The 18448-nt window shown below is 41.5% G+C and overlaps 1 protein-coding gene across 4 annotated transcripts in view; it reads right to left on the minus strand.

Moving 5' to 3' along the window:
* Window positions 1–18448, minus strand: part of MAPKBP1 (mitogen-activated protein kinase binding protein 1) — a 102245-nt gene that overhangs the window by 5247 nt on the left and 78550 nt on the right. For 2 of the 4 annotated variants that reach the window (XM_051791953.1, XM_051791952.1), the window contains 10 exons: window positions 13596–13744; window positions 12849–12898; window positions 12068–12304; window positions 10982–11151; window positions 9261–9406; window positions 8680–8850; window positions 7726–7804; window positions 5915–6225; window positions 4072–5133; window positions 809–894 (listed from right to left, as the gene is read on the minus strand). In XM_051791953.1, coding sequence (XP_051647913.1) covers window positions 809–894; window positions 4072–5133; window positions 5915–6225; window positions 7726–7804; window positions 8680–8850; window positions 9261–9406; window positions 10982–11151; window positions 12068–12304; window positions 12849–12898; window positions 13596–13744 — 2461 coding nt within the window. The remainder of the gene's footprint in view (window positions 1–808; window positions 895–4071; window positions 5134–5914; window positions 6226–7725; window positions 7805–8679; window positions 8851–9260; window positions 9407–10981; window positions 11152–12067; window positions 12305–12848; window positions 12899–13595; window positions 13745–18448) is intronic. The other 2 variants (XM_051791956.1, XM_051791954.1) reach the window with 2 other exon arrangements.

The following is an 18448-nucleotide window of genomic DNA, read 5'->3' on the forward strand; positions in this document are numbered from 1 at the left end:
TTCCAACAGGACAGAGATGGGAAGTACATTTTTGGGTAGAGTTCCCCTTATACTGGGCTTAAGGAGGTGCTATGTTTCCCAGCTGCAGCACAGGCCCACAGTCTGCTTTCCCTCCTGTCTGCCAGATGCAGCTGGTCACAGGAACGGAGCAAGGTCAGAGTGCTGTGGCCAGAGCTGCAGAGGACCACATGGCAGATCCTCACCGCAAGTTTCACACTCATTACAGGAGACCTGAGAGATCAGTGCTAAGCAAAGAAATGAGGAGCTGTTACATCGTTCTGCATGTAACTCTGGTCTGGCAGCGAGGGGGACAGGAGAATGGTTGCATGCTCCCTTTCACAGCTGGATTCCCATGCTATCTCACATTTGCTAATCCTTTTCCCATGCAATCAAACACAAAGAACAGATGGGAATAATAAAACTTAAAGCTCCTATATTTCATATCCCAAAAGCACTGTATAAATATTAACTAATTCCCTAATCCCCTTTGAAAAAGAGCATATTGTTATCTTCAGTTTACAGATAGGTTAAACAGACTGAAAAGTTAATTGATTTGCTCAGAGTACCATAACAAACTATTGGTAAATCCAAAAGCTGGAAATCGGGAGCTCCTGCCTCTCTGGTTCAAGCTTAAGGTGCAGTCAAGCTTAAGGTGCAGTCAAGCTTAAGGTGCAGTCAAGCGGACAACCAGGCAGCTTGTGAGCTCTCCTGTCAGGAGAACACCTTGAGCCAGCAAGCACACACGTTCAGTGTTTGTGGGCTGCGAAGCCAACCTGCTGTGACAGAGCCCACGTCTCACGTCACTCACCATCCGGTAAAGGTGAATGGCCCTGCGCATGCTGTCCTGGAGTTCGGATACCACGTGCTCACACTGCTCTATGCTGATGCCCGATTCTGAATGGAAGGGAAAAACAAAAACATGAGTTAAGGCGTAGACACTCCACTATCCACGATCTCACAGTTGGGTAAGAAAACAGGGTTCTTTACACACATTTGAAAGATCATGTGCACACTCCTCGTTCAATTTTTAGGGCTGGTTTGAACAAATCATTAAATAGGCAAGTTCTACATGAACTTTCCTTCATACTACCTAGAGATGCTGCTTGTTTCAAACATCCCTATTTTTCCAATCTCTAGACTCTCCAAAGTTAGCAATGTTTTTTCTCAGGTTGCACATTTTTGTCACAGTCAAGGATAGCCACAGATTACCCATTTTCAATTATAATTAAAGTCAAGTTTGTGTTAAGGTTTCCAGTGGCAATAGGGACTGATCTGAGTAGCCCCTAATTTAGCTTCCACGTAGTCAGAAATTTACAATCTTCCCCTCAAGTATCCTTCTGCACAGTGTACGGCTAAATGTTGAGGATGATAGATTATACTGAATTATTACACTGTTCTCTAGTGAGGACTGTGGTCCAGAGGAGTGCTGACAAACAAACTCCATCACAACAGAATCACATTTCTGAGCAATTCAGGACATACACTGCTGATACACTGTAATTCAAAACTGAGAAAAGAAAGCAAGCAACTGAAGGACAGTATCTTCTGCCTGTCCCCACCAGATATTATCTCCAAAGCATCGGAGTCAAAGGCCTGCAAGTTTTGATGAAATAAACACTTCCATGAGTCAGACATAAACCATGAACATAGACACACACACAGTCTGCAGTTATCTTCAATTTGCAAAGGCCTGGACACATTAGCACTATAATTTCTCCACTTCTAAGAACATCATCTTTGAACATGCTAGAGGGGATCTGAGCTAACTTTATGAATATATCTAGATGATGTTAAAACAAATACAGTTAGAAAAACATCTATTTATACATTAAAAAACACATCTAGAAGAACAAGGGGGCATGAACAAATCCTTCCATCTGCATGTTTTGATCCCAAATCACCAATGGAGTTTGAGCACAGTGTGCTTCAGTTCAGTCCAAGATTCTTGCCTTCTGCCCCTCCCTTCCCTCTTTATGTTTGAAACTCAGCTGTTTCTTCTCATGATTGTTTCTGGATTTGTCCTCTGATTATTCTTTTTATTCTGGTCTCCATCTCTAGGAGCTGCAAGTCTGGAGAAAGGTCACCAAACGTAACATAAATGCTTAAGTAACAGGCATTTTCTGCCTCTTGGGTGTGCAGTACAGAGCTCTTCAGAAACCAGTACAGAATATTAAACACAGCAACAGTATTAAGCACATCTACAGCGTTTTAACTGTACATGTCAAAATGCTTTCACAAGAACAGTTAAGTCTCTTTATCTGCAGCTGTTACACAAGAAGGAAAATGGAAGGACAGAAAAATTAAGTGGAAACCCAAAGTCACAGAGCAAGTTAAAAGCAGAACAGGTTCTCTGTCAGCCCTACAGTTTTAATCTAAACTGCCACACCGTGATTCACATAAGCCACAGTAAGTTGTTCACAGCAACAACCAACTTGGATCTAAACAGTTTTTCCAGCATCTACCACTAAAGTTTTGGGAAATGTGGTCTGCAAGAACCTTAAGGTAGACAGCTGTCTACTGAGAAAAAAAATAATATTGGGGATCCACAGTGCTAAATCATCCTAACTCACTAAAGAATACTGTTAAATATTCTGCCAGGGTGTGCTATGTCTTGGGAGCTGTTTAAAAAAATAAATCAATATTAAAAAGAACTTGCTGTTTCTCTGCACTATCTGTGCTAATTCTGCAAACTGACCAAGACCCATTTTATATGTTGCCTGATTTCCAAATCTAGAAGAGAAAACTCTGCCTAAAGAGTACATACTATTACAACTCTGCTGTAGAATGTGATTCCACAACTTCAGGCTGCATCTGCTGCTGGAGGAAAGTTCACCCCTGTGGGGGGAAGGTCTGAAAGTTTCAGACGTACTCACTGTCCTTTAGAGCAGTTATAGTATGAGAGCAGCAGGTCCCTCAGACAAAACACTTCCTGTTTTACATAACAGTGCTTCAATCTTAGGGTGTTTGATCCCTCTAGAAATGCAGAAAAAAATAACAGTGCATCAAAACCAGATTATCCTTCCACATTCCTTCAGTTCAGAAATATTGTGCTTAACTATTGTGATGAATAGTGCAACAGCCTGCCACCACAGAAAGTAATTGATCTGAGGATTATAGAGATATCCCTTCTCAGATACAGGTAAGAACAATAATAGCAAAAGGGATTAAAAACTGTGCACTGCATAGCCGCTGAAGGTACAAGGTATCACTGCAGTGTTTAACATCCAGTTTTCTATTGCACGACTCAGAAAGATCTATTTCCTTTCAGATTGTGACACTAAAAAAACCCCTCACATCTAGATGATGTGAGACTAAACTGTGTCTTCTCTGCCACTGGAGGTTTTCCTGCCTTGGAAGGCAGGATTTTTACTTCAGTTTGCAATTACCTGCTAGTTTTCATTTGACTGAAGTACCTTAAACCAGGGCCTGTAGCAGATCCAAGAGCTGTTTTCAGAAGGTGAAACAATTTCCCACCTTTTTCTCCAAACTAGAGATAATTCAAAAATTAATCCATGTTCTTTATGTTCACACCCAAAGGTTATGCCTGCACATGCACCACATACCCGTTTTGCAGACACATCCTCAAAGCAGACCAATAGCAGCTCAGAGACCTTCTCACTCCATAGGTGGCTACAGCAAGAAGCTCACCCTGCTCAAGCCTTATCTCACACAAAAAAATTGTATGCAAACTCTTCTGGGCCCCGCACACTTGCATATTAACAAAGTAAAGCTTGAGCTGCCTGGCATAACTTCACTGTCAGTGTTATCAGTGCTTGCTTGGTTCAGCTAGCACATGTTGGCCTGTACATTCACCTGCTGATCAAACGTGCTATGAGAGGAGCATGGGGGATGTGACCTACACACTCATGGGGATTCCCAGCATGTCAGCTTTTAGCATTGACCAGAAAGAGGTTTGAGTCCCTATGGGTAACTGTACAGCTAAATCACTAAAAAACACGACAGTGTTGAGGTCTACAAAATATTCAGCTAAGAAGGACCATCAGACATAAGACCCAGAGGAAATGGAAACTAAAGACAGAGAAAAAGATGTTAGTTGAAGAAGTGTCTCACCATTGAGGGGATGGCTTATGGAACGAGACAGGTGCAGACAGGACGAGACAGGCCAGAAGCTGGACGTAAAGAAATGTGATGGGATCGTGAGGCGGTTCACAAAGACAGGAGACAGAAGGGGGAAGATAAGATACGGGTATCCATGCACACCTGAGACCTGTGCCAAGGCAGTTATAGACGTAGGAGACCTCGGCCTGATGGAGTCTAGTGGGCAAAGTCCAGGTTGGTTGTCTAGCACACAGGCGATGCCGGTGATCCTCTCCCTGCACCTGGGCAGTGTGCCCTCAGGAGACCTTAGGTGCAGGCCCTCTGACAACTCTCTCAGTTTTAGATTACTGACCCCTGGTTCATCCTGGCAATCTGTCCTTGAGACTGAACAATCCACTGGGCTCTCCTTAGCAAGCCCTGTTGGGATCTCTCTACTAGGAACCAGAGACCCGGCAGTTTGGTTTTCCCTCTTGGAGGCTCGGACCTCAGGAAAAGAAGGTTTCTTTTTAGAGGCCCCAGCTGGTGACTGTGGAGACTGTGGCTCAAGCAGGGTTTTTGTTTTGGTAGTGGGTGAGAAGGAGGCCAATGTGGGTCTATCAGGCAATGGCTTGGGAATGTCAAGAATCAGATGTGCTCGGTTTGATGACGCCAACTTGCTGTGGAAGGACTTGGGAGATGAGCAGTTTACAACTGGCTGAAGTGTGGGTTTCACTGGAACATTTTCTTTCACTGGTAGCTTAATCTTCTCAGCATCTGCTGCAGAACTAACTTGAGTTTTCTCTGTCACTGGAGGGCTAGTCCTCCCATCAGTCAACATTTCAGTGGAGGAACCAAGGTACAGATTTTCCCCTACAGATATGCTCCTTGACATCTTAGCCCGGAAGCTGGTTGTGGGGTTCATGTAGGACTTTGGTTTTGCAGCCCTGACATCTTTGGCCAGCAGAGCACCAGATCCATCCATCTTCAACACACTGGCTGATAACACCCTGCAATTGTTAGGTCTGGGATCCTTCTCAACCACCAAAAGAGTCTGAGGACGCTGCTTGGCAGAGGATATCACTCCAGGACCCTTATCTGTGAAAATTAAACAGACAAACACACCAAAAATAGACAAGAGCCTGCAGTGAATTCCTAAATTGGAAAGTAACAGAGCTGCTCCTGCCTATGTGACTCAGTTCAGCCCCTAGGAGATGTGTACAAAACCACTACTTCAGGTTAATATTACCAAGCCTCAACAGCTGTCTTTTTTTCCCATCCCTCATCCTGCTCACACACTGCTGTTTTCCTGATAAGAGAGATTTGTGCTTAACAGTGTATGGTCAGAAGACCTCAGACTACTGTGACTGCTAACAGAGAAGCCAGAGGAAGCAGGTGAAAAATTATACAGTTGTTGTGATGATTAGGTGAGTTTTCATTTTTTTAAATAAACTGCATACACAGTAATGGTCCATGAGCTGATTGTTTCAAAAATAGTTATTTCATATAGAGGGCATGGATACAGTAAGCTCTCTGTTACTGTCTCCTCCTTCCTTCTTTCTCTCCTCCTCACCCTGGGGAGCTTCAGTCTTGGCTTGGAGCAACTACCCAGAGCAAGAGAGAATTTTTTTGCAAATACTTCATTTTACCCTTGCCAATGTTCCTCCCACAGCTGCCAGACAAATATCAGAGACTGGCAATTAGAAGACCAGCATCTGCATTAAAATTGGAAATATTTCCCCTTGTCAGGCAAGGAGTTAGAAGACATGTAAAGCCTGTAGCTAAGAATGCAGAAAGAGATAAGCTTAATTCAAATCTCTACTCAAACGTCCCCATTTCATTCTTGGGTTTATACCTTCATTCCAACCTGTGTCCTTACCCTCATGCACAAGGTCATGAACTGACTGCGCCTTTCTCATCACTGCATTCACAGGACCTTCTGGAAAGGAGGCAATAACTCGCCCCGGAGCCATACCAACTCTGCTGGCCTCCAAAGCCGATCGGCGTCTTTTCTGCACATAAATATCGCGATTTGAATTTACACGCTCCAGAAGCTGGCTGTTCTCCAGTGCATCATCAGGGTGGCTGCTGGCACTTTTCAATAGGTCTGGTGTAAACCGATTGGTCTGGGTTGTCAGCTCAATGGGCTTTGAATCCAGTACCAGATTTGAGGAAGAGAGCGACAATCGTCTAGAGAACGCAATAAAGGAACCCCAGTTAAAACAAGTAAATATGTTGCCCTGGATAAACAGGAACATGCATTAAGAGCCCTTCCCTATCCGGACTTTTCAAAGTCAAAAATGCCCTAAGCTGTTACCACTTCATTCTACTCAACCTTGGAAGCTCTACTCTTCAGGCATTTGCCCCTAGGCTGTGCAATCACAAATGGCATTGGGTTGCTGTTTCCGTGGAGGACACTGTAAAAAGTGAAGGCAAAACAGAAGGAAAAATTCTAGGTATAGGGAAGACTGGGCAAAGTCAGGTCAGGTCTTTTCTCTCAGCTCACCTTACTAACAAATCTTTTCAATTCTAAGATATCCTAAGAGGAAGTAATTATGCTTTCCTAACATTATGAAAGCATAATGACTAGGAAAGCTGGTCAGTATCTTCAAGAGGAAAGTCAAGTTTCCTCTTCCTCTCCACTGTAGAAAAGCACAGTGGGCTTATTTCAGAAAGGAGGCAACTTTCAATGTTTGAAGAGCTAAACAGATTAAAAGCCCAGAGATTTCCAAAACCTAAAATTACCTCTCTTGTTACATCTCTAAAACACCAGTGACTTCCTACATCACTGAACTCTTCACTACAACTCTCCAGAATTTTATACAATAGTTAACCAGTGGTTTTCCTCCTAAACGTATGGTCCCAACATGAGATAGACTACGAGGCACTCCTGACAGCAGCAACAGCAGTTGAATACAGCAATAACAAACAACCTTCCCTAACATGGTAAATCTGGACACAGCTGGTGAACCATAGAAGATGAATTCAAATCTGCTCAGCCCTACACAAGGAATTCCTTTGAGCAGAGATTTCAGGTTGTCATTTTAGAGAAATACAGGAGTATTTGTTTGTTTTAAACATTTATGAACCTGAATCAACAAAAGTATTTATCTCATCTTTTGTTTGATTTTTTTCAATGTTTGTAGGATTTTATTTTTTTTTTAAATAACAAGGGAAACAGCTTGGAGAGGCCTTTTAGGGCTGAGGGTTTTTAGCAAGAATAATATCCCCAGAATACCCTGTGAAGGCATGGGACCAAGAAACAAAGCTGAGTAAGAAAAGACTGTAAAACAAAGGAAAACTTCACAAGTCTACTTTCATTGTCCAAGCTGAATGAAATGCAAAAGAATAAACAGAGCATAAACAGTGAAGAGTAAATTAGATTATTAGCAATTCGTCCAACTTAATCAGCCAAGGCATTAATCATGAAACAATTAAGCACACTGTTGAAAGAGGAAAAAGAACAAAACAATAGTGTTGCTTTAGGAAGAAATAGAACAGCTAAAGTGAACCAGGACAGACTGTGCAAATCTGCAGCCAGCCTGCCAGGTGCTATGCTAACACTTTGCTGTGCCTAGGCACACCAAGGCCAGAAGTTTGCTCAACTATTTTCACCCAGGACCTGGCATGAGACGTGTCCACACTAGTAAAAATAGACAGAGAGGAACACTCAAACAAGCTGAGCCATACCTGAGAGCCGGGGACTGGGAAAGAAAGCGAGAGGAAATGCTGAGGTTTTCAGTTCTTTCCAGATTCCTACATGAGCCACCTAAAAATTTTGGTTAAAGAAGAGAGAAAAATGAGCAGTTTAGTTACAGAACAAACATTCTGACACATGCATTTTCTTATCACAGAGACTATCAAGTGTTCCCTCATATACAAGGGTATTTTTTTGAGCTAAAACCACAGAGAATGAAATAATTACATTTCCTTTGCCTTTTCTGTTCTATTTAGATTACTCTGCCTTAAGCTGCTACTCTCCCTAAGGGTACGCCTCCTCCTTTTTTGCTTCCCTTTGTGTCCTATCCTGCCTGTAGGACTGTGAGGCGCTGGCAGCAAGCAGAAAACAAAACAGTCAAAGAGGGGAAAGAAAGGGGAAAAAAAAGAAAATTAACAGATATTGCTGCCTGCAACCATTATCAATTCTAAAAATATATGCTTTGTTCTGGAGTTGGTCGATAAAGACAAACCAGTTCCTTTGCCACTCTGACGTCTCCTGTTAATCTCTCTCTCCACCCAGCATTTCAGCCTTTTCTTTTGTGACATTTGCTATGCTTTGAGACACCACTAGAGGCCACTGCGTGTTACCTATGGGGGTGGTGGTGAACACACAGTTAATACCTTCCTATGCAACAGGAAAAACTAGTCTGGGAACAAGAGAACGGCTCTTCAGGATTCCAGGGACAACACTTAACCCAAATTGACACAGGCCCCACTCTCATCCACACAAACTTACACACAGACCGATGGAGTTAACAGATGTCACACTTCTTTAGGCCTCTCTACACTGTTCCCCATTTTTCCCCCTGCCTGTACACACACGTCCATAAAAGCCTAGCAAAACTTGTAGCCTGGTTTGGTTCATACAGGGGAAAAAATAAAGAGTGACCTCACAAAGTCTCCCCACTGAGCAGAGAGATGTACCTTTTCCATCAGTGTTGCTCAGGGTCCCAAAATGCTCCTTGAGGAACTTTTCCTGATCAGGTATCTGGGGAATTTCTCCCTCTGGCATGCTAGCACCCACATCCTCCTCTCCTTCTTCTCCCTCCAGGTCAGAAACGCCGTCTACACTTAAGGGCTCAGTGCTTTCAGAATCTGGGAAAAGGCAAAAAAACTCCAATGCTGTAACAACTTAATCAGAGTAACATTAGTCAGGTTAAAAAAAAAGAAAAAAAAATCAACGAAGATGCTAAACTGAACCTAGAATGTTAAAGTCAGTCGGCATTACGTGTAATAATTCTCTAGTCTACCAGTATCCCACAAACAACATAGCCTATGGGATAATCAATACTAAACCTGCCTCCTTATCTAGCAAGGTAAAAGAAAGCCAAAGATGCACAAGGAAAGTGCACCAACACCTACTTCTACAGTGGCTTCGCTCAGGTGTCTGTTCAAATGCACCTGAATCTTTACAGCAGTACTAGTGTGACTAATAGGAGTGTGGCCTCAGTTCACCTCATGAAGTGCTCACATATAAATACATTCATAATGTCTTTGCATCTTACCTTCATTTGGATGATCTGGGCTGGACAGACGACTGCTGCTGTAATCTACAGAGCAAGCACTGTCCGGACTGTGCTTGTCTGGGCATCCATTACTGTGATAACCTCTACATAGCTTTCCATGGGGCAATGCTTTTACCTGGAACTCACTACAAGAGAGACAGGAAGATACAGCACTAGAAAAGATATTTGTTCTACACGTAAAGAAACACATTTTAACTTTAATAAGGCCTTATCTGTGTTAGTAACACCTTTGATTACAAATGTAAGGCTTTAAAGAGAAAAAGAAGTTGATTTCTCTCATTATAATACAGTATATTTTTTGCATTTCATTAAGCTTGGACAGTGAAGTCCCAAGGGGACTGTCTGACTTTCTGGGCGTTGTCAGTTCCCATGATTACCAGGCACCAGCACTGCATTGCCCTGGCTTGATTTCCACCACAGGTGAGGAACAAATGTAGAGGTCTTAGTGATGAGAAAGGGACTAAAACCAGGCCTATACCTGCATGAGAGAAACTTTAGTTTGCCATAGGTTTAAGCTCTAATACACTACTTTTTCCATGTTCATGACCTGCTTCTTTGGGCAACTTCTCTGATGCAAAATCTAGAAGATTCTGGGTTAGATAAAGACTAATTTAGCGAAGAACATCATACAAAAATACAATCTCATAGGACAGGGTTCCCAATTTCTGCTATGATTTCATGAATCTTTTTTTGTCAAATGTCACCAGCACTGTTCTTCTGCCTGATGCCTAAGGACTTCATTTTTCCTCTTTATGAAATACTTTGGTTTCAAATGTACTTCATTTCAATGTAGGATGCAGAAGTCACCCAACAGCAACTACCCCTGGCAGCTCACATGTACACTGAGATGTGTCCAGTCTGTATTCAACATCACCAGAGGGCCTCCCTTTCTTACATGGTGGAGCAGTACATGGGTCTACTCTGTCCAAATGTTACCATAATAAAATTGAAAATGAAAAATAGAGAAACTAGGTGAAACCTAGCAGCTTCAACCGCAAAGTCTTGGCATGCACTGTTGCATAAAATTCTGTCTAAAGCTATCAGCCCACTCTTTTTAACAGAACAGGAGAAGACAAAGGAAATTAAACAGCTATTAGCACCAGGTTAAGAGGGGAAGGGGAGAATAAAATTCAGGGAAGGAAAATAAAATGGAGCACAGAAAAATTGAATTACATAAAATTAAAACAGAAGAAACAGCAGAGGAATAAAAAAGGTCTCCACTGTTTCCAGTGTCCTTTTCCATTCCATCTATATCATGCAAGCCATTCGATTTCCAACAGAAGAGTCATCACATACTACATTTGTTAAATTCTTTCCCAATTATCATAAATAAGTGTTCTGCCATTTCTCCTGGGCAGACATTTCACTGCTACATATGTGTCACTGTCAGGTGGTTTTCCAGCTTCCAAGTTCTCTCTTGCTTATTTCAATCCAGATAAGGGAGAAAGCAAAAAGGCTGCTCCCAAGTTGTTTATTCAACAAAAAAAAACTTGGAGGAGACTGCTAATGTGCAGTTTCCTTGAAGGAAAATTATTTTAATGGTGCCTTTTTAGTTTTATATTCCTTTAGCATCCGTCTGACATTAAACTCTCAACTAAACATGCCTGACATCAATCAACTCATTCAAGTTACCACACAAGCTGCAAGAAAACCAGAACAGAAACATCTAAGCCATGCAGAGCAGAGAGCTTATTTTTAACCTGCTAGAGTCTGTGGGATGGATTTCATCTTGCTCAGGGTAGATTACACATTCCTCACTCTCTGAAGGTTCCAGCTCCTGAGAGAAAATCCCCTCTTCACAAGACACAAGCCGAATCACTTGGGGTCGTACACAAGACCCGTTATCTTGGGGAGGTATTGAGCTGCTAACCTGGTTTAATTAAAGAGAGAGAAGATTAGATATTTCCAGAGTTTTTCCTTAAGTCAGCCAGTGCTGTGCAGAGCTAGAAGGTATGCATTACAGCACAGGAATCTGAGATCAGAAAACATAGCACTCCTATGTGTTTTCTGTTCCTTATTTACTAAATTTATCAGATGACTGCTGTGCTTTCCTGTTTTGTCTCCCGTTTGCAATCCCCTAAGATTCCTTGGTAAAGTACTCTTTGACCACTCATCAGGAGCGTAAGCCATGTGACAGCATGTTCCTCCATTACCTTCTATAAACTGATCAGACATAATTCATAAAACTGGACCACAGCTGAAAAAATGATTTACTACACACAACAAGCCCAATCCTTTTCTCAGTTGTGCAGTTATAAAGGAAGGAAAAACCCTAATTAAGCTAGGCACTGGGACAGACTGCTACTGGAAAACAGCCATTAGCTTTCTGAGGTATGAGCACACATTAGTTGCTGTGACCCATCAATACAAAGATTAAAAAGAATTTACTAATCTAGCACAGCCCACATTTCAGTGGCTACTAGAGTCAAGAAACTGCTCCCCAGGAGAGTGAACTAACAGGTAATCAGGTACACATCTGTAATTCAGAGTTCAGCTTCTCAGCTTGTTTTTGACACAAATAATCAAAACTAAAAGAAAACATGAGGTCTTCCTGTCACTGCACAGAAACTTGATCCCATACAGTTTCTGCTATAAGATGGAAGAATCACACATTCCAGGAATACTAACTACGAAAAGAGTTGTCTAAACAAGTTTCTCAGAAGTCATTTAGAACACCTTTAATGATAAAAAGAATGGCATCAGTTAGTAATAAAGGTAATAACAAATAGATACAGGACAGATGCACTCAGAGTAGATTCATCTCCTCAGAGCACTACGGCCCTTACTTTGTTGATGTGCACAGGAAGGTCAGCGTGCTCTTCTCTGTCATCCCCATTGCTGTTTTGAGACAGCGAGTCTCGACTTGGAGAACGGGAAACAGAGAAGGACTCCAACTGACGCAAGTCAAGCATGGATTTCACGGTCATCTCTATGTTGCTGGTTGGTTGGGACCAGCGCCCACGTTGTCGGGGCATCTTACTCATTGGAGCCTCTGAGCGCTGGATTGCCGCTATCTCTTTGGCCTGAAGGAAATTGAAAGACAGACAGTCTTAAAGACTGAGTTTTGCTGATGGAAAAACAAGAGAAAAAAACCACAAAGCTCACAGAAGAACACAATTATGACCATCTACATAAAAGCCCCCAAACCATCTGTGGGACAGCTTAAAATCCCACCTTTAATCATAAAGCATTAAGTAAAGATGATACTTCTGTTGCTGCTTCTTGCATAATTGAACATATTTAAATGTCTTGCTCAGATCCAAGTATGTGAACAGCTTCAGCACCACATGAGATTCAGATCAAAAATGAAGAAGAAAAAGCATAACATCTGATGGAAAGATACTGATGTAAAAATCCCAAGGGAAACTCTAGCTTCTAAACTCCCTTGTCTCCTAAACTAGGCTTTATTTTGCCATCCCCAGGTCATTTTTCAGAGAGAGGCTTCTCAATGGTTTCCCACCACAGCTGCACCTTTCCCACCTGTGCAAATGCAGTTTTTAATCTCTGCAAATTTCTTTTTCAGTTTCTCTATGACAAGAAAAACAATTTGAAGGTTTAGTAACTCACCCTCCTCATTTCCCAATGGGAAAGACTTCTTGAGAGGGTAAGGTCTGGATCTGGAAAGGTAAAAACATATACAGCTAGTTGACATCCTTGGCCAGCAGTCCAGCTTTTGAACAACCTTCTACCTCATCTTTCCTCAAAGGCAGTATTCTTACACCTTTTGAACCACTGTCAGTACATGCTTTCCCACAGACTACCAAATCATTGTATCAAAATTTTTATGGAGACATACTCTTTTATGTAAGATTTTTACTGACTCAGCAGTCCCACTGCAGAACACTTGCCACAATGCAGTGCCCTCCCAAAGGCTTGGACCAATACACTGTAGCACTCTGTGGTAAAAATACATCAAATTAATAATGGTAATCTCTACTGTAAGTTTTATTAGACACCTCTAGAATCCACCATGAGATCTTTTTTGGCTTCTACAGACATCCAATAGCTTGTAGACCCAAACCCATGAAGCTAATTCAAAATTTGTTTGGCCAGTTGGAACTAGCAAGAAACTTGGCAATTTAACAACTGAACTTCTAGTTAGAGAACTAACTAGAACTCTGAATAGTACCCCTCTTCAGATGCAGGAATGGGCAACTCCACATTACCCATTGTTATCTATCCATCTGTTTCTGTTTTGGTCTTTCTCTTTCTGTCCATAACTTGTTATCTCTAAGCTAGCATCTCTCATCTTCTCCCCCTTCACATTCATGCCATTTTCCTCCATCTCTGCCCATGCTCCTCTCCCATTTATACCTGAGTCTCTCTCAGTGTTGCAGCTGGATTGAATACGGAAAGACTGCAGCCCACGTAACTCATCTTCATCATTCCCTTCATCTTCACCATCCTTGTCACTGTCTGATGAGAGTGCAGGCACAGAGGACAGGGCAGAGATGGACTCGTGCCTGGAAGGCAGGAATTAGAAGGAGTATTATAGTCCATGAAAGAACTGCTTACCATTTCAACCCTTACATCAATTCTCCAGCTCATCTCCATCCACACTCAGCAGGCTGCCTCAACTCTCCCACACAGCCCGTGCTCTAGCACAACCCACGTGAGAAGCAGGGCAAGCTAAATCCTGCACAACATTGTGTAGACCCTGCCACAGTAATCATCTCATATGTATGGAAGGATGACAGAAAGCAGCACAGAAGTAAACAAATCTGAGAAAGTCAAATGGAATGAAACTTGGCCTTCCATTTCAGCCTCTGCCAACTGATAAGGTCAAGATGACAGACTATATTTGAAAGGCAAATATTTTTCCCACCCTTAAGCATTTCCTCTCTGAAACTGTTTTACATATCAAAAACGTCAGACATAGTCTTTCTTTGAAAGTAATTTTGTTTATGGTAAATTATCCCATAAAAGACAGGTTCATTTCACGGATTGCACCAGGTAGAACCTGAAGGTACAGCCCACACACCATAAGAGCATCACGCTGCCTATTTTAGTCTTCAAGCACAAGGATCATGTAAAACATATTTTGGGCACATCTTTGATTGAAGTAGATCAAGACAAGTTTTACCATACAGACCTAAAATGCACTCCTAGCACAGTAGTTTCCAATACCAATCAAGGACACTCACCAACACCAAACTTTATCCTCCCTCTCTTTTCTCCTCTTCCCCTTCCACCCCTCACCCCTCCAGTCCACAGAACCAAATGAACTAACCCCCTTTGGACAATAATTGAAGAAAGAAGAATCCCCAACAAATACATCTGAGTAGTACCCACTCCATAGCCTTGAGCTAGAGTGCCAAACTCATCATTAGTGACATTTATAGGATATCACTGGTGAGTGTTGAGTGGCAAGCATTATTCATGAAACGAAAATAGGTCATCCACCAAATACAGAGCAGTCTGGCAAGGGACCATTCTCCTGCAGCTTACAGATAGCAGGTAGTATTGAAACATGGTAAGAAGCAGTTAAGATATTTTAATCTTTTCTCTTCCTGTGTAGTGGCAGAACATTAATTTCCATTTTATTAGGAGTGCCTGAGCAACAACTGCCCAACCATTTCAGATGAGCTTTGAGGTGTTCGGCAAGAAGAAGAGTGAAACTGATTGTAGCCTACAGAGTTCTCAAGTGAAACAGTTTCTTATTGGTCATCCTCATCTACTTTTGACATTTGTCAGTCTCTCTCTTTTCTACTGTCTCCTCATGTGCCCAGCTTATCACCCTCAGATTCTTGTGTCTAAGCAGGTGAATCCCAACAAAGTCCAAGCCCCAGAGTATGTTTGAGGTTATGTCATGTTTCATCCTATGACATATTAATGTGATAGGCAATATTAACTTTGTATCGGTAACTTCAATTACATCCTTCTGCTTGTTTTCATCATGGTTGTTTGAAGAGTTTATTGAGACAGAAGGGTTAGATTATTAGACATTGTAACATCTAACTGGTTGAATATCTCACTATAATGAGGCTATATGGCAAGGCAAGATTATGTGTTTGCTAAACTCCTTTGTGTACTGTCATCGGTGTAAACGGAGAAGGGAGGATTGCTATCCATGTGTATTATGTTACGAATAGAAAGACGGCCCCTGTCCATCAGACTGTGACTGACAAAATTAGTAAGAGGAGAAAAGGTATGTTCCAGTATTCTTAAAGTAGTAGAGTAATAGAATGTAAAACATATTTTGGAAGTCAGATGGGTGGTTTTTTTATACCTCACAGGAAGTGATAAACAAATTACGAAGTCACATGTGTTTGATACAAATGTAAGATTATCTTGCATTATCCCAGCAAAAATTCATACCCCTCTTCCACATTCTCCTTTTTACAACTCAAGTATGCTTTTCAAACTCAGTCCTTTAACTTGAAGGGAGATGACTGAATGGGATTTTCAGAAGGACCTTAGGCCCACTAACTTGAAACTGAGATATTCCTGAAATGAAACCTAGATTTCCAAGGTCTTGAGTGTTTTAACTGTTGTTCTTGTCAAAATCAGTTTCTCAATTCAGACTTCACTACTTTCTCCTTTCTTTCCTTGCCTTCCCGTTTGTACTTGGATTTTCTCCTAAGTCCCTCTTGCACACATCTCCTCAATACTCTTCCGCAGTTCTTTTTCATGCTTAGATGGGAGTCAGAGTAATGTACAGTGAGTTTTCAAGCACTGGAGCTGTTTCCAAATAAGCACCACGAGGGAGCATTTTGAAAACGATAGAGTAAGACTTCTAGGTTTTGCTGAATTCCCACTGAGAGCAGGTTCAGCCAAATCCCAAAGCATCATTATACCAGAATGAATGTTTCACAGTAGCTATTCCAGAATAGCATGTACAGTCATGTCCAATTCTCATTAAATGACTCACTTAAAGTAAGTTTTAATTGTCCTTGCTCATCTTCTTCTTTGCTAAGGAACTAACCTGTTCTAGTATCATAGAATCATTAAGGTTGGAAAAGACCTCCAAGATCATCAAGTCCAACTTTTGACTGAATACCACCATGCCCACTAAATCATATCATGAAGTGTCACGTCTAATCATTTTTTTAACACTTCCAGGGATGGTGACTCCACCATTTCCCTGGGGATCCTGTTCCAATGCTTAACCACTCTTTCAGTGAAGAAATTTTTCCTAATATCCAACATGAACTTCCCTTGGCACAACCTGAGGCAATTTCCCCTTGTCCTACCACTAGTTTCCTGAGAGAATAGGCAAACTCCCACCTTGCTACAACCTGAATCTTTTTCTGTACAGGTCAGCAGAGCCAGTTGCCCTTCAGCTCCTAGTTTTTGAAGGGTCGGACAGTACGGGGTCAATGGCAGGGAAGAACCTTCAGTTAGAAAGTCTTCAGGACATATATAAAGATTCACAAGTGCCACATGTCCTTATGGAATTCTAGTATTAAGACATCTGATAACAGGCACTCTGTATTCTTTTGTATGACCTGAATCGAACCCTGTTTTCTTTTCTTAAAACAAAACAGAGCAGACAAGAATGGCAACTATCCATTTAAAGAGGTATGTTTTCAGCACTCCCACTCTAATCTTGTGCTACTTAAATCCTCAGCTTTAGGGACATATTTATGAAACTGTAACATCCTATGTGGTAGGTATCCCTAGCAGGTTGTGTCCCCTTGCTTCCCCCTCAAATGCCTAAGGGTTTTAAAAAGAAAGTTACTCTGCTTTTCCCCACAGAAAGATCACAATGCTGCTGACTTCAGAGTTTCCCTGGTGTTATAATTGCAGTAGTTCATCGCAGACTCAAGCACCATTTCTGATATGGCATCAAAAGCCACTCTGAGCCCTGGAAACAACACAGCTTTCCTGGACTCACTGAGAATCTGATAAGGAGTTCTTCTTTCCAAATATATCTGACAGCACACAGTACTTCTTCAGCATATATATATAATTTTTAGGCAATTCAATGTGGATAACATTTTCATCTCCTGCTATTCATAGTAGAGCTTCAAGAAAAGCAACAGAAATGTGATTTTTAAAATTAATGTAAAAAATATAAATGCTCGGTTGAAACATGACTATAAACCCTGCAAATATTCCATAGTAAAATCAATTTAAAACTTCCAAAAATTTGAGACAAGCTTTTTTAAACTATAAATGCATACTTGGATCAAATTCAAAACCCTATTAAATGGCCTTTACATGATTCCTTTATTGAAAATATAAAAGCCTTAAACCAAAACATACCATCAATATCAGCTGAGTATAAGTTCTATTATCCTCAACTATACTCCTCATGTTCAGAAAAAAGCACACATCTGCAATTACCACAACTAGAGGCAGAACTGAAAGGCTCTCAGGTGCACTGTGGAGAACTGTGAGTCATACAGGTCTGATCAGCTCCAAGATAATACAATGCCCCATAAAGGTGAGTCAGAGATATCATTCAGAGGAGAAACATTAGTCTCTCTAAAAGTTTTTGGAGGGACTGAAAATGCTGGGACTGTTCAGTTCAGAGAGGAGGTTGGATGAAGAGAGGTTATGATAAAGGTTTACAAAACCATGAGCACTACTGATAGCTGGATGCAGAACAATAGTTCACCAAAGTTCACAATATTCAGAAGCAAAGGGCTTTCAACAAAACTAGTAGGATGTGTTTTAACAGAGACAAAAAAGTCCCTCTTTCCACAGAGAGCAGTGAACTCCTGGAACTTGTCACAAAAGAAGGCTGCAGAGACAGACCGTATTACAAAATTCAAAAAGAATTCATACAAACTCAGTGGACAATGGGCCAAATACTAAAGGGAACAGGTAGAGGTGTTCCTCCTAACATCCCTGAGATAACAATTGAGCATGAAGCCAATAGACCACAAAGGTTCATACAGCAAGGCTCACGCAGTGTCTCACTAAATAGCATCTTGCATTGCCACTGTCACAGGCAGAATACTGGGCTTCATGGAGCACTGGTTTGACCCAAAAAGGTATCTTCTGTGTATTTACACTCCCAGTGTTACTCACCTGGGTCAATTCCTGCCCTGACGGTTGCAACTGGACAAACAACACTGTCTTGATTTGGAAATCTTCAGCTCCCACTGCCTCATCAGATCAGTTTTGTTACCCCAATATTATTTTGTTTATTCATCCTGTACATACACTCATAGAACTAGCAGAATGTGTTACATCCCCCACCAAATTCTAGTAATCTT

This window comes from Manacus candei, unplaced genomic scaffold (assembly GCF_025592945.1).
Source record: "Manacus candei isolate 608988 ecotype Guabito, Panama unplaced genomic scaffold, ASM2559294v1 h1tg000033l, whole genome shotgun sequence".
In the NCBI taxonomy this organism is placed as follows: Eukaryota; Metazoa; Chordata; class Aves; order Passeriformes; family Pipridae; genus Manacus; species Manacus candei.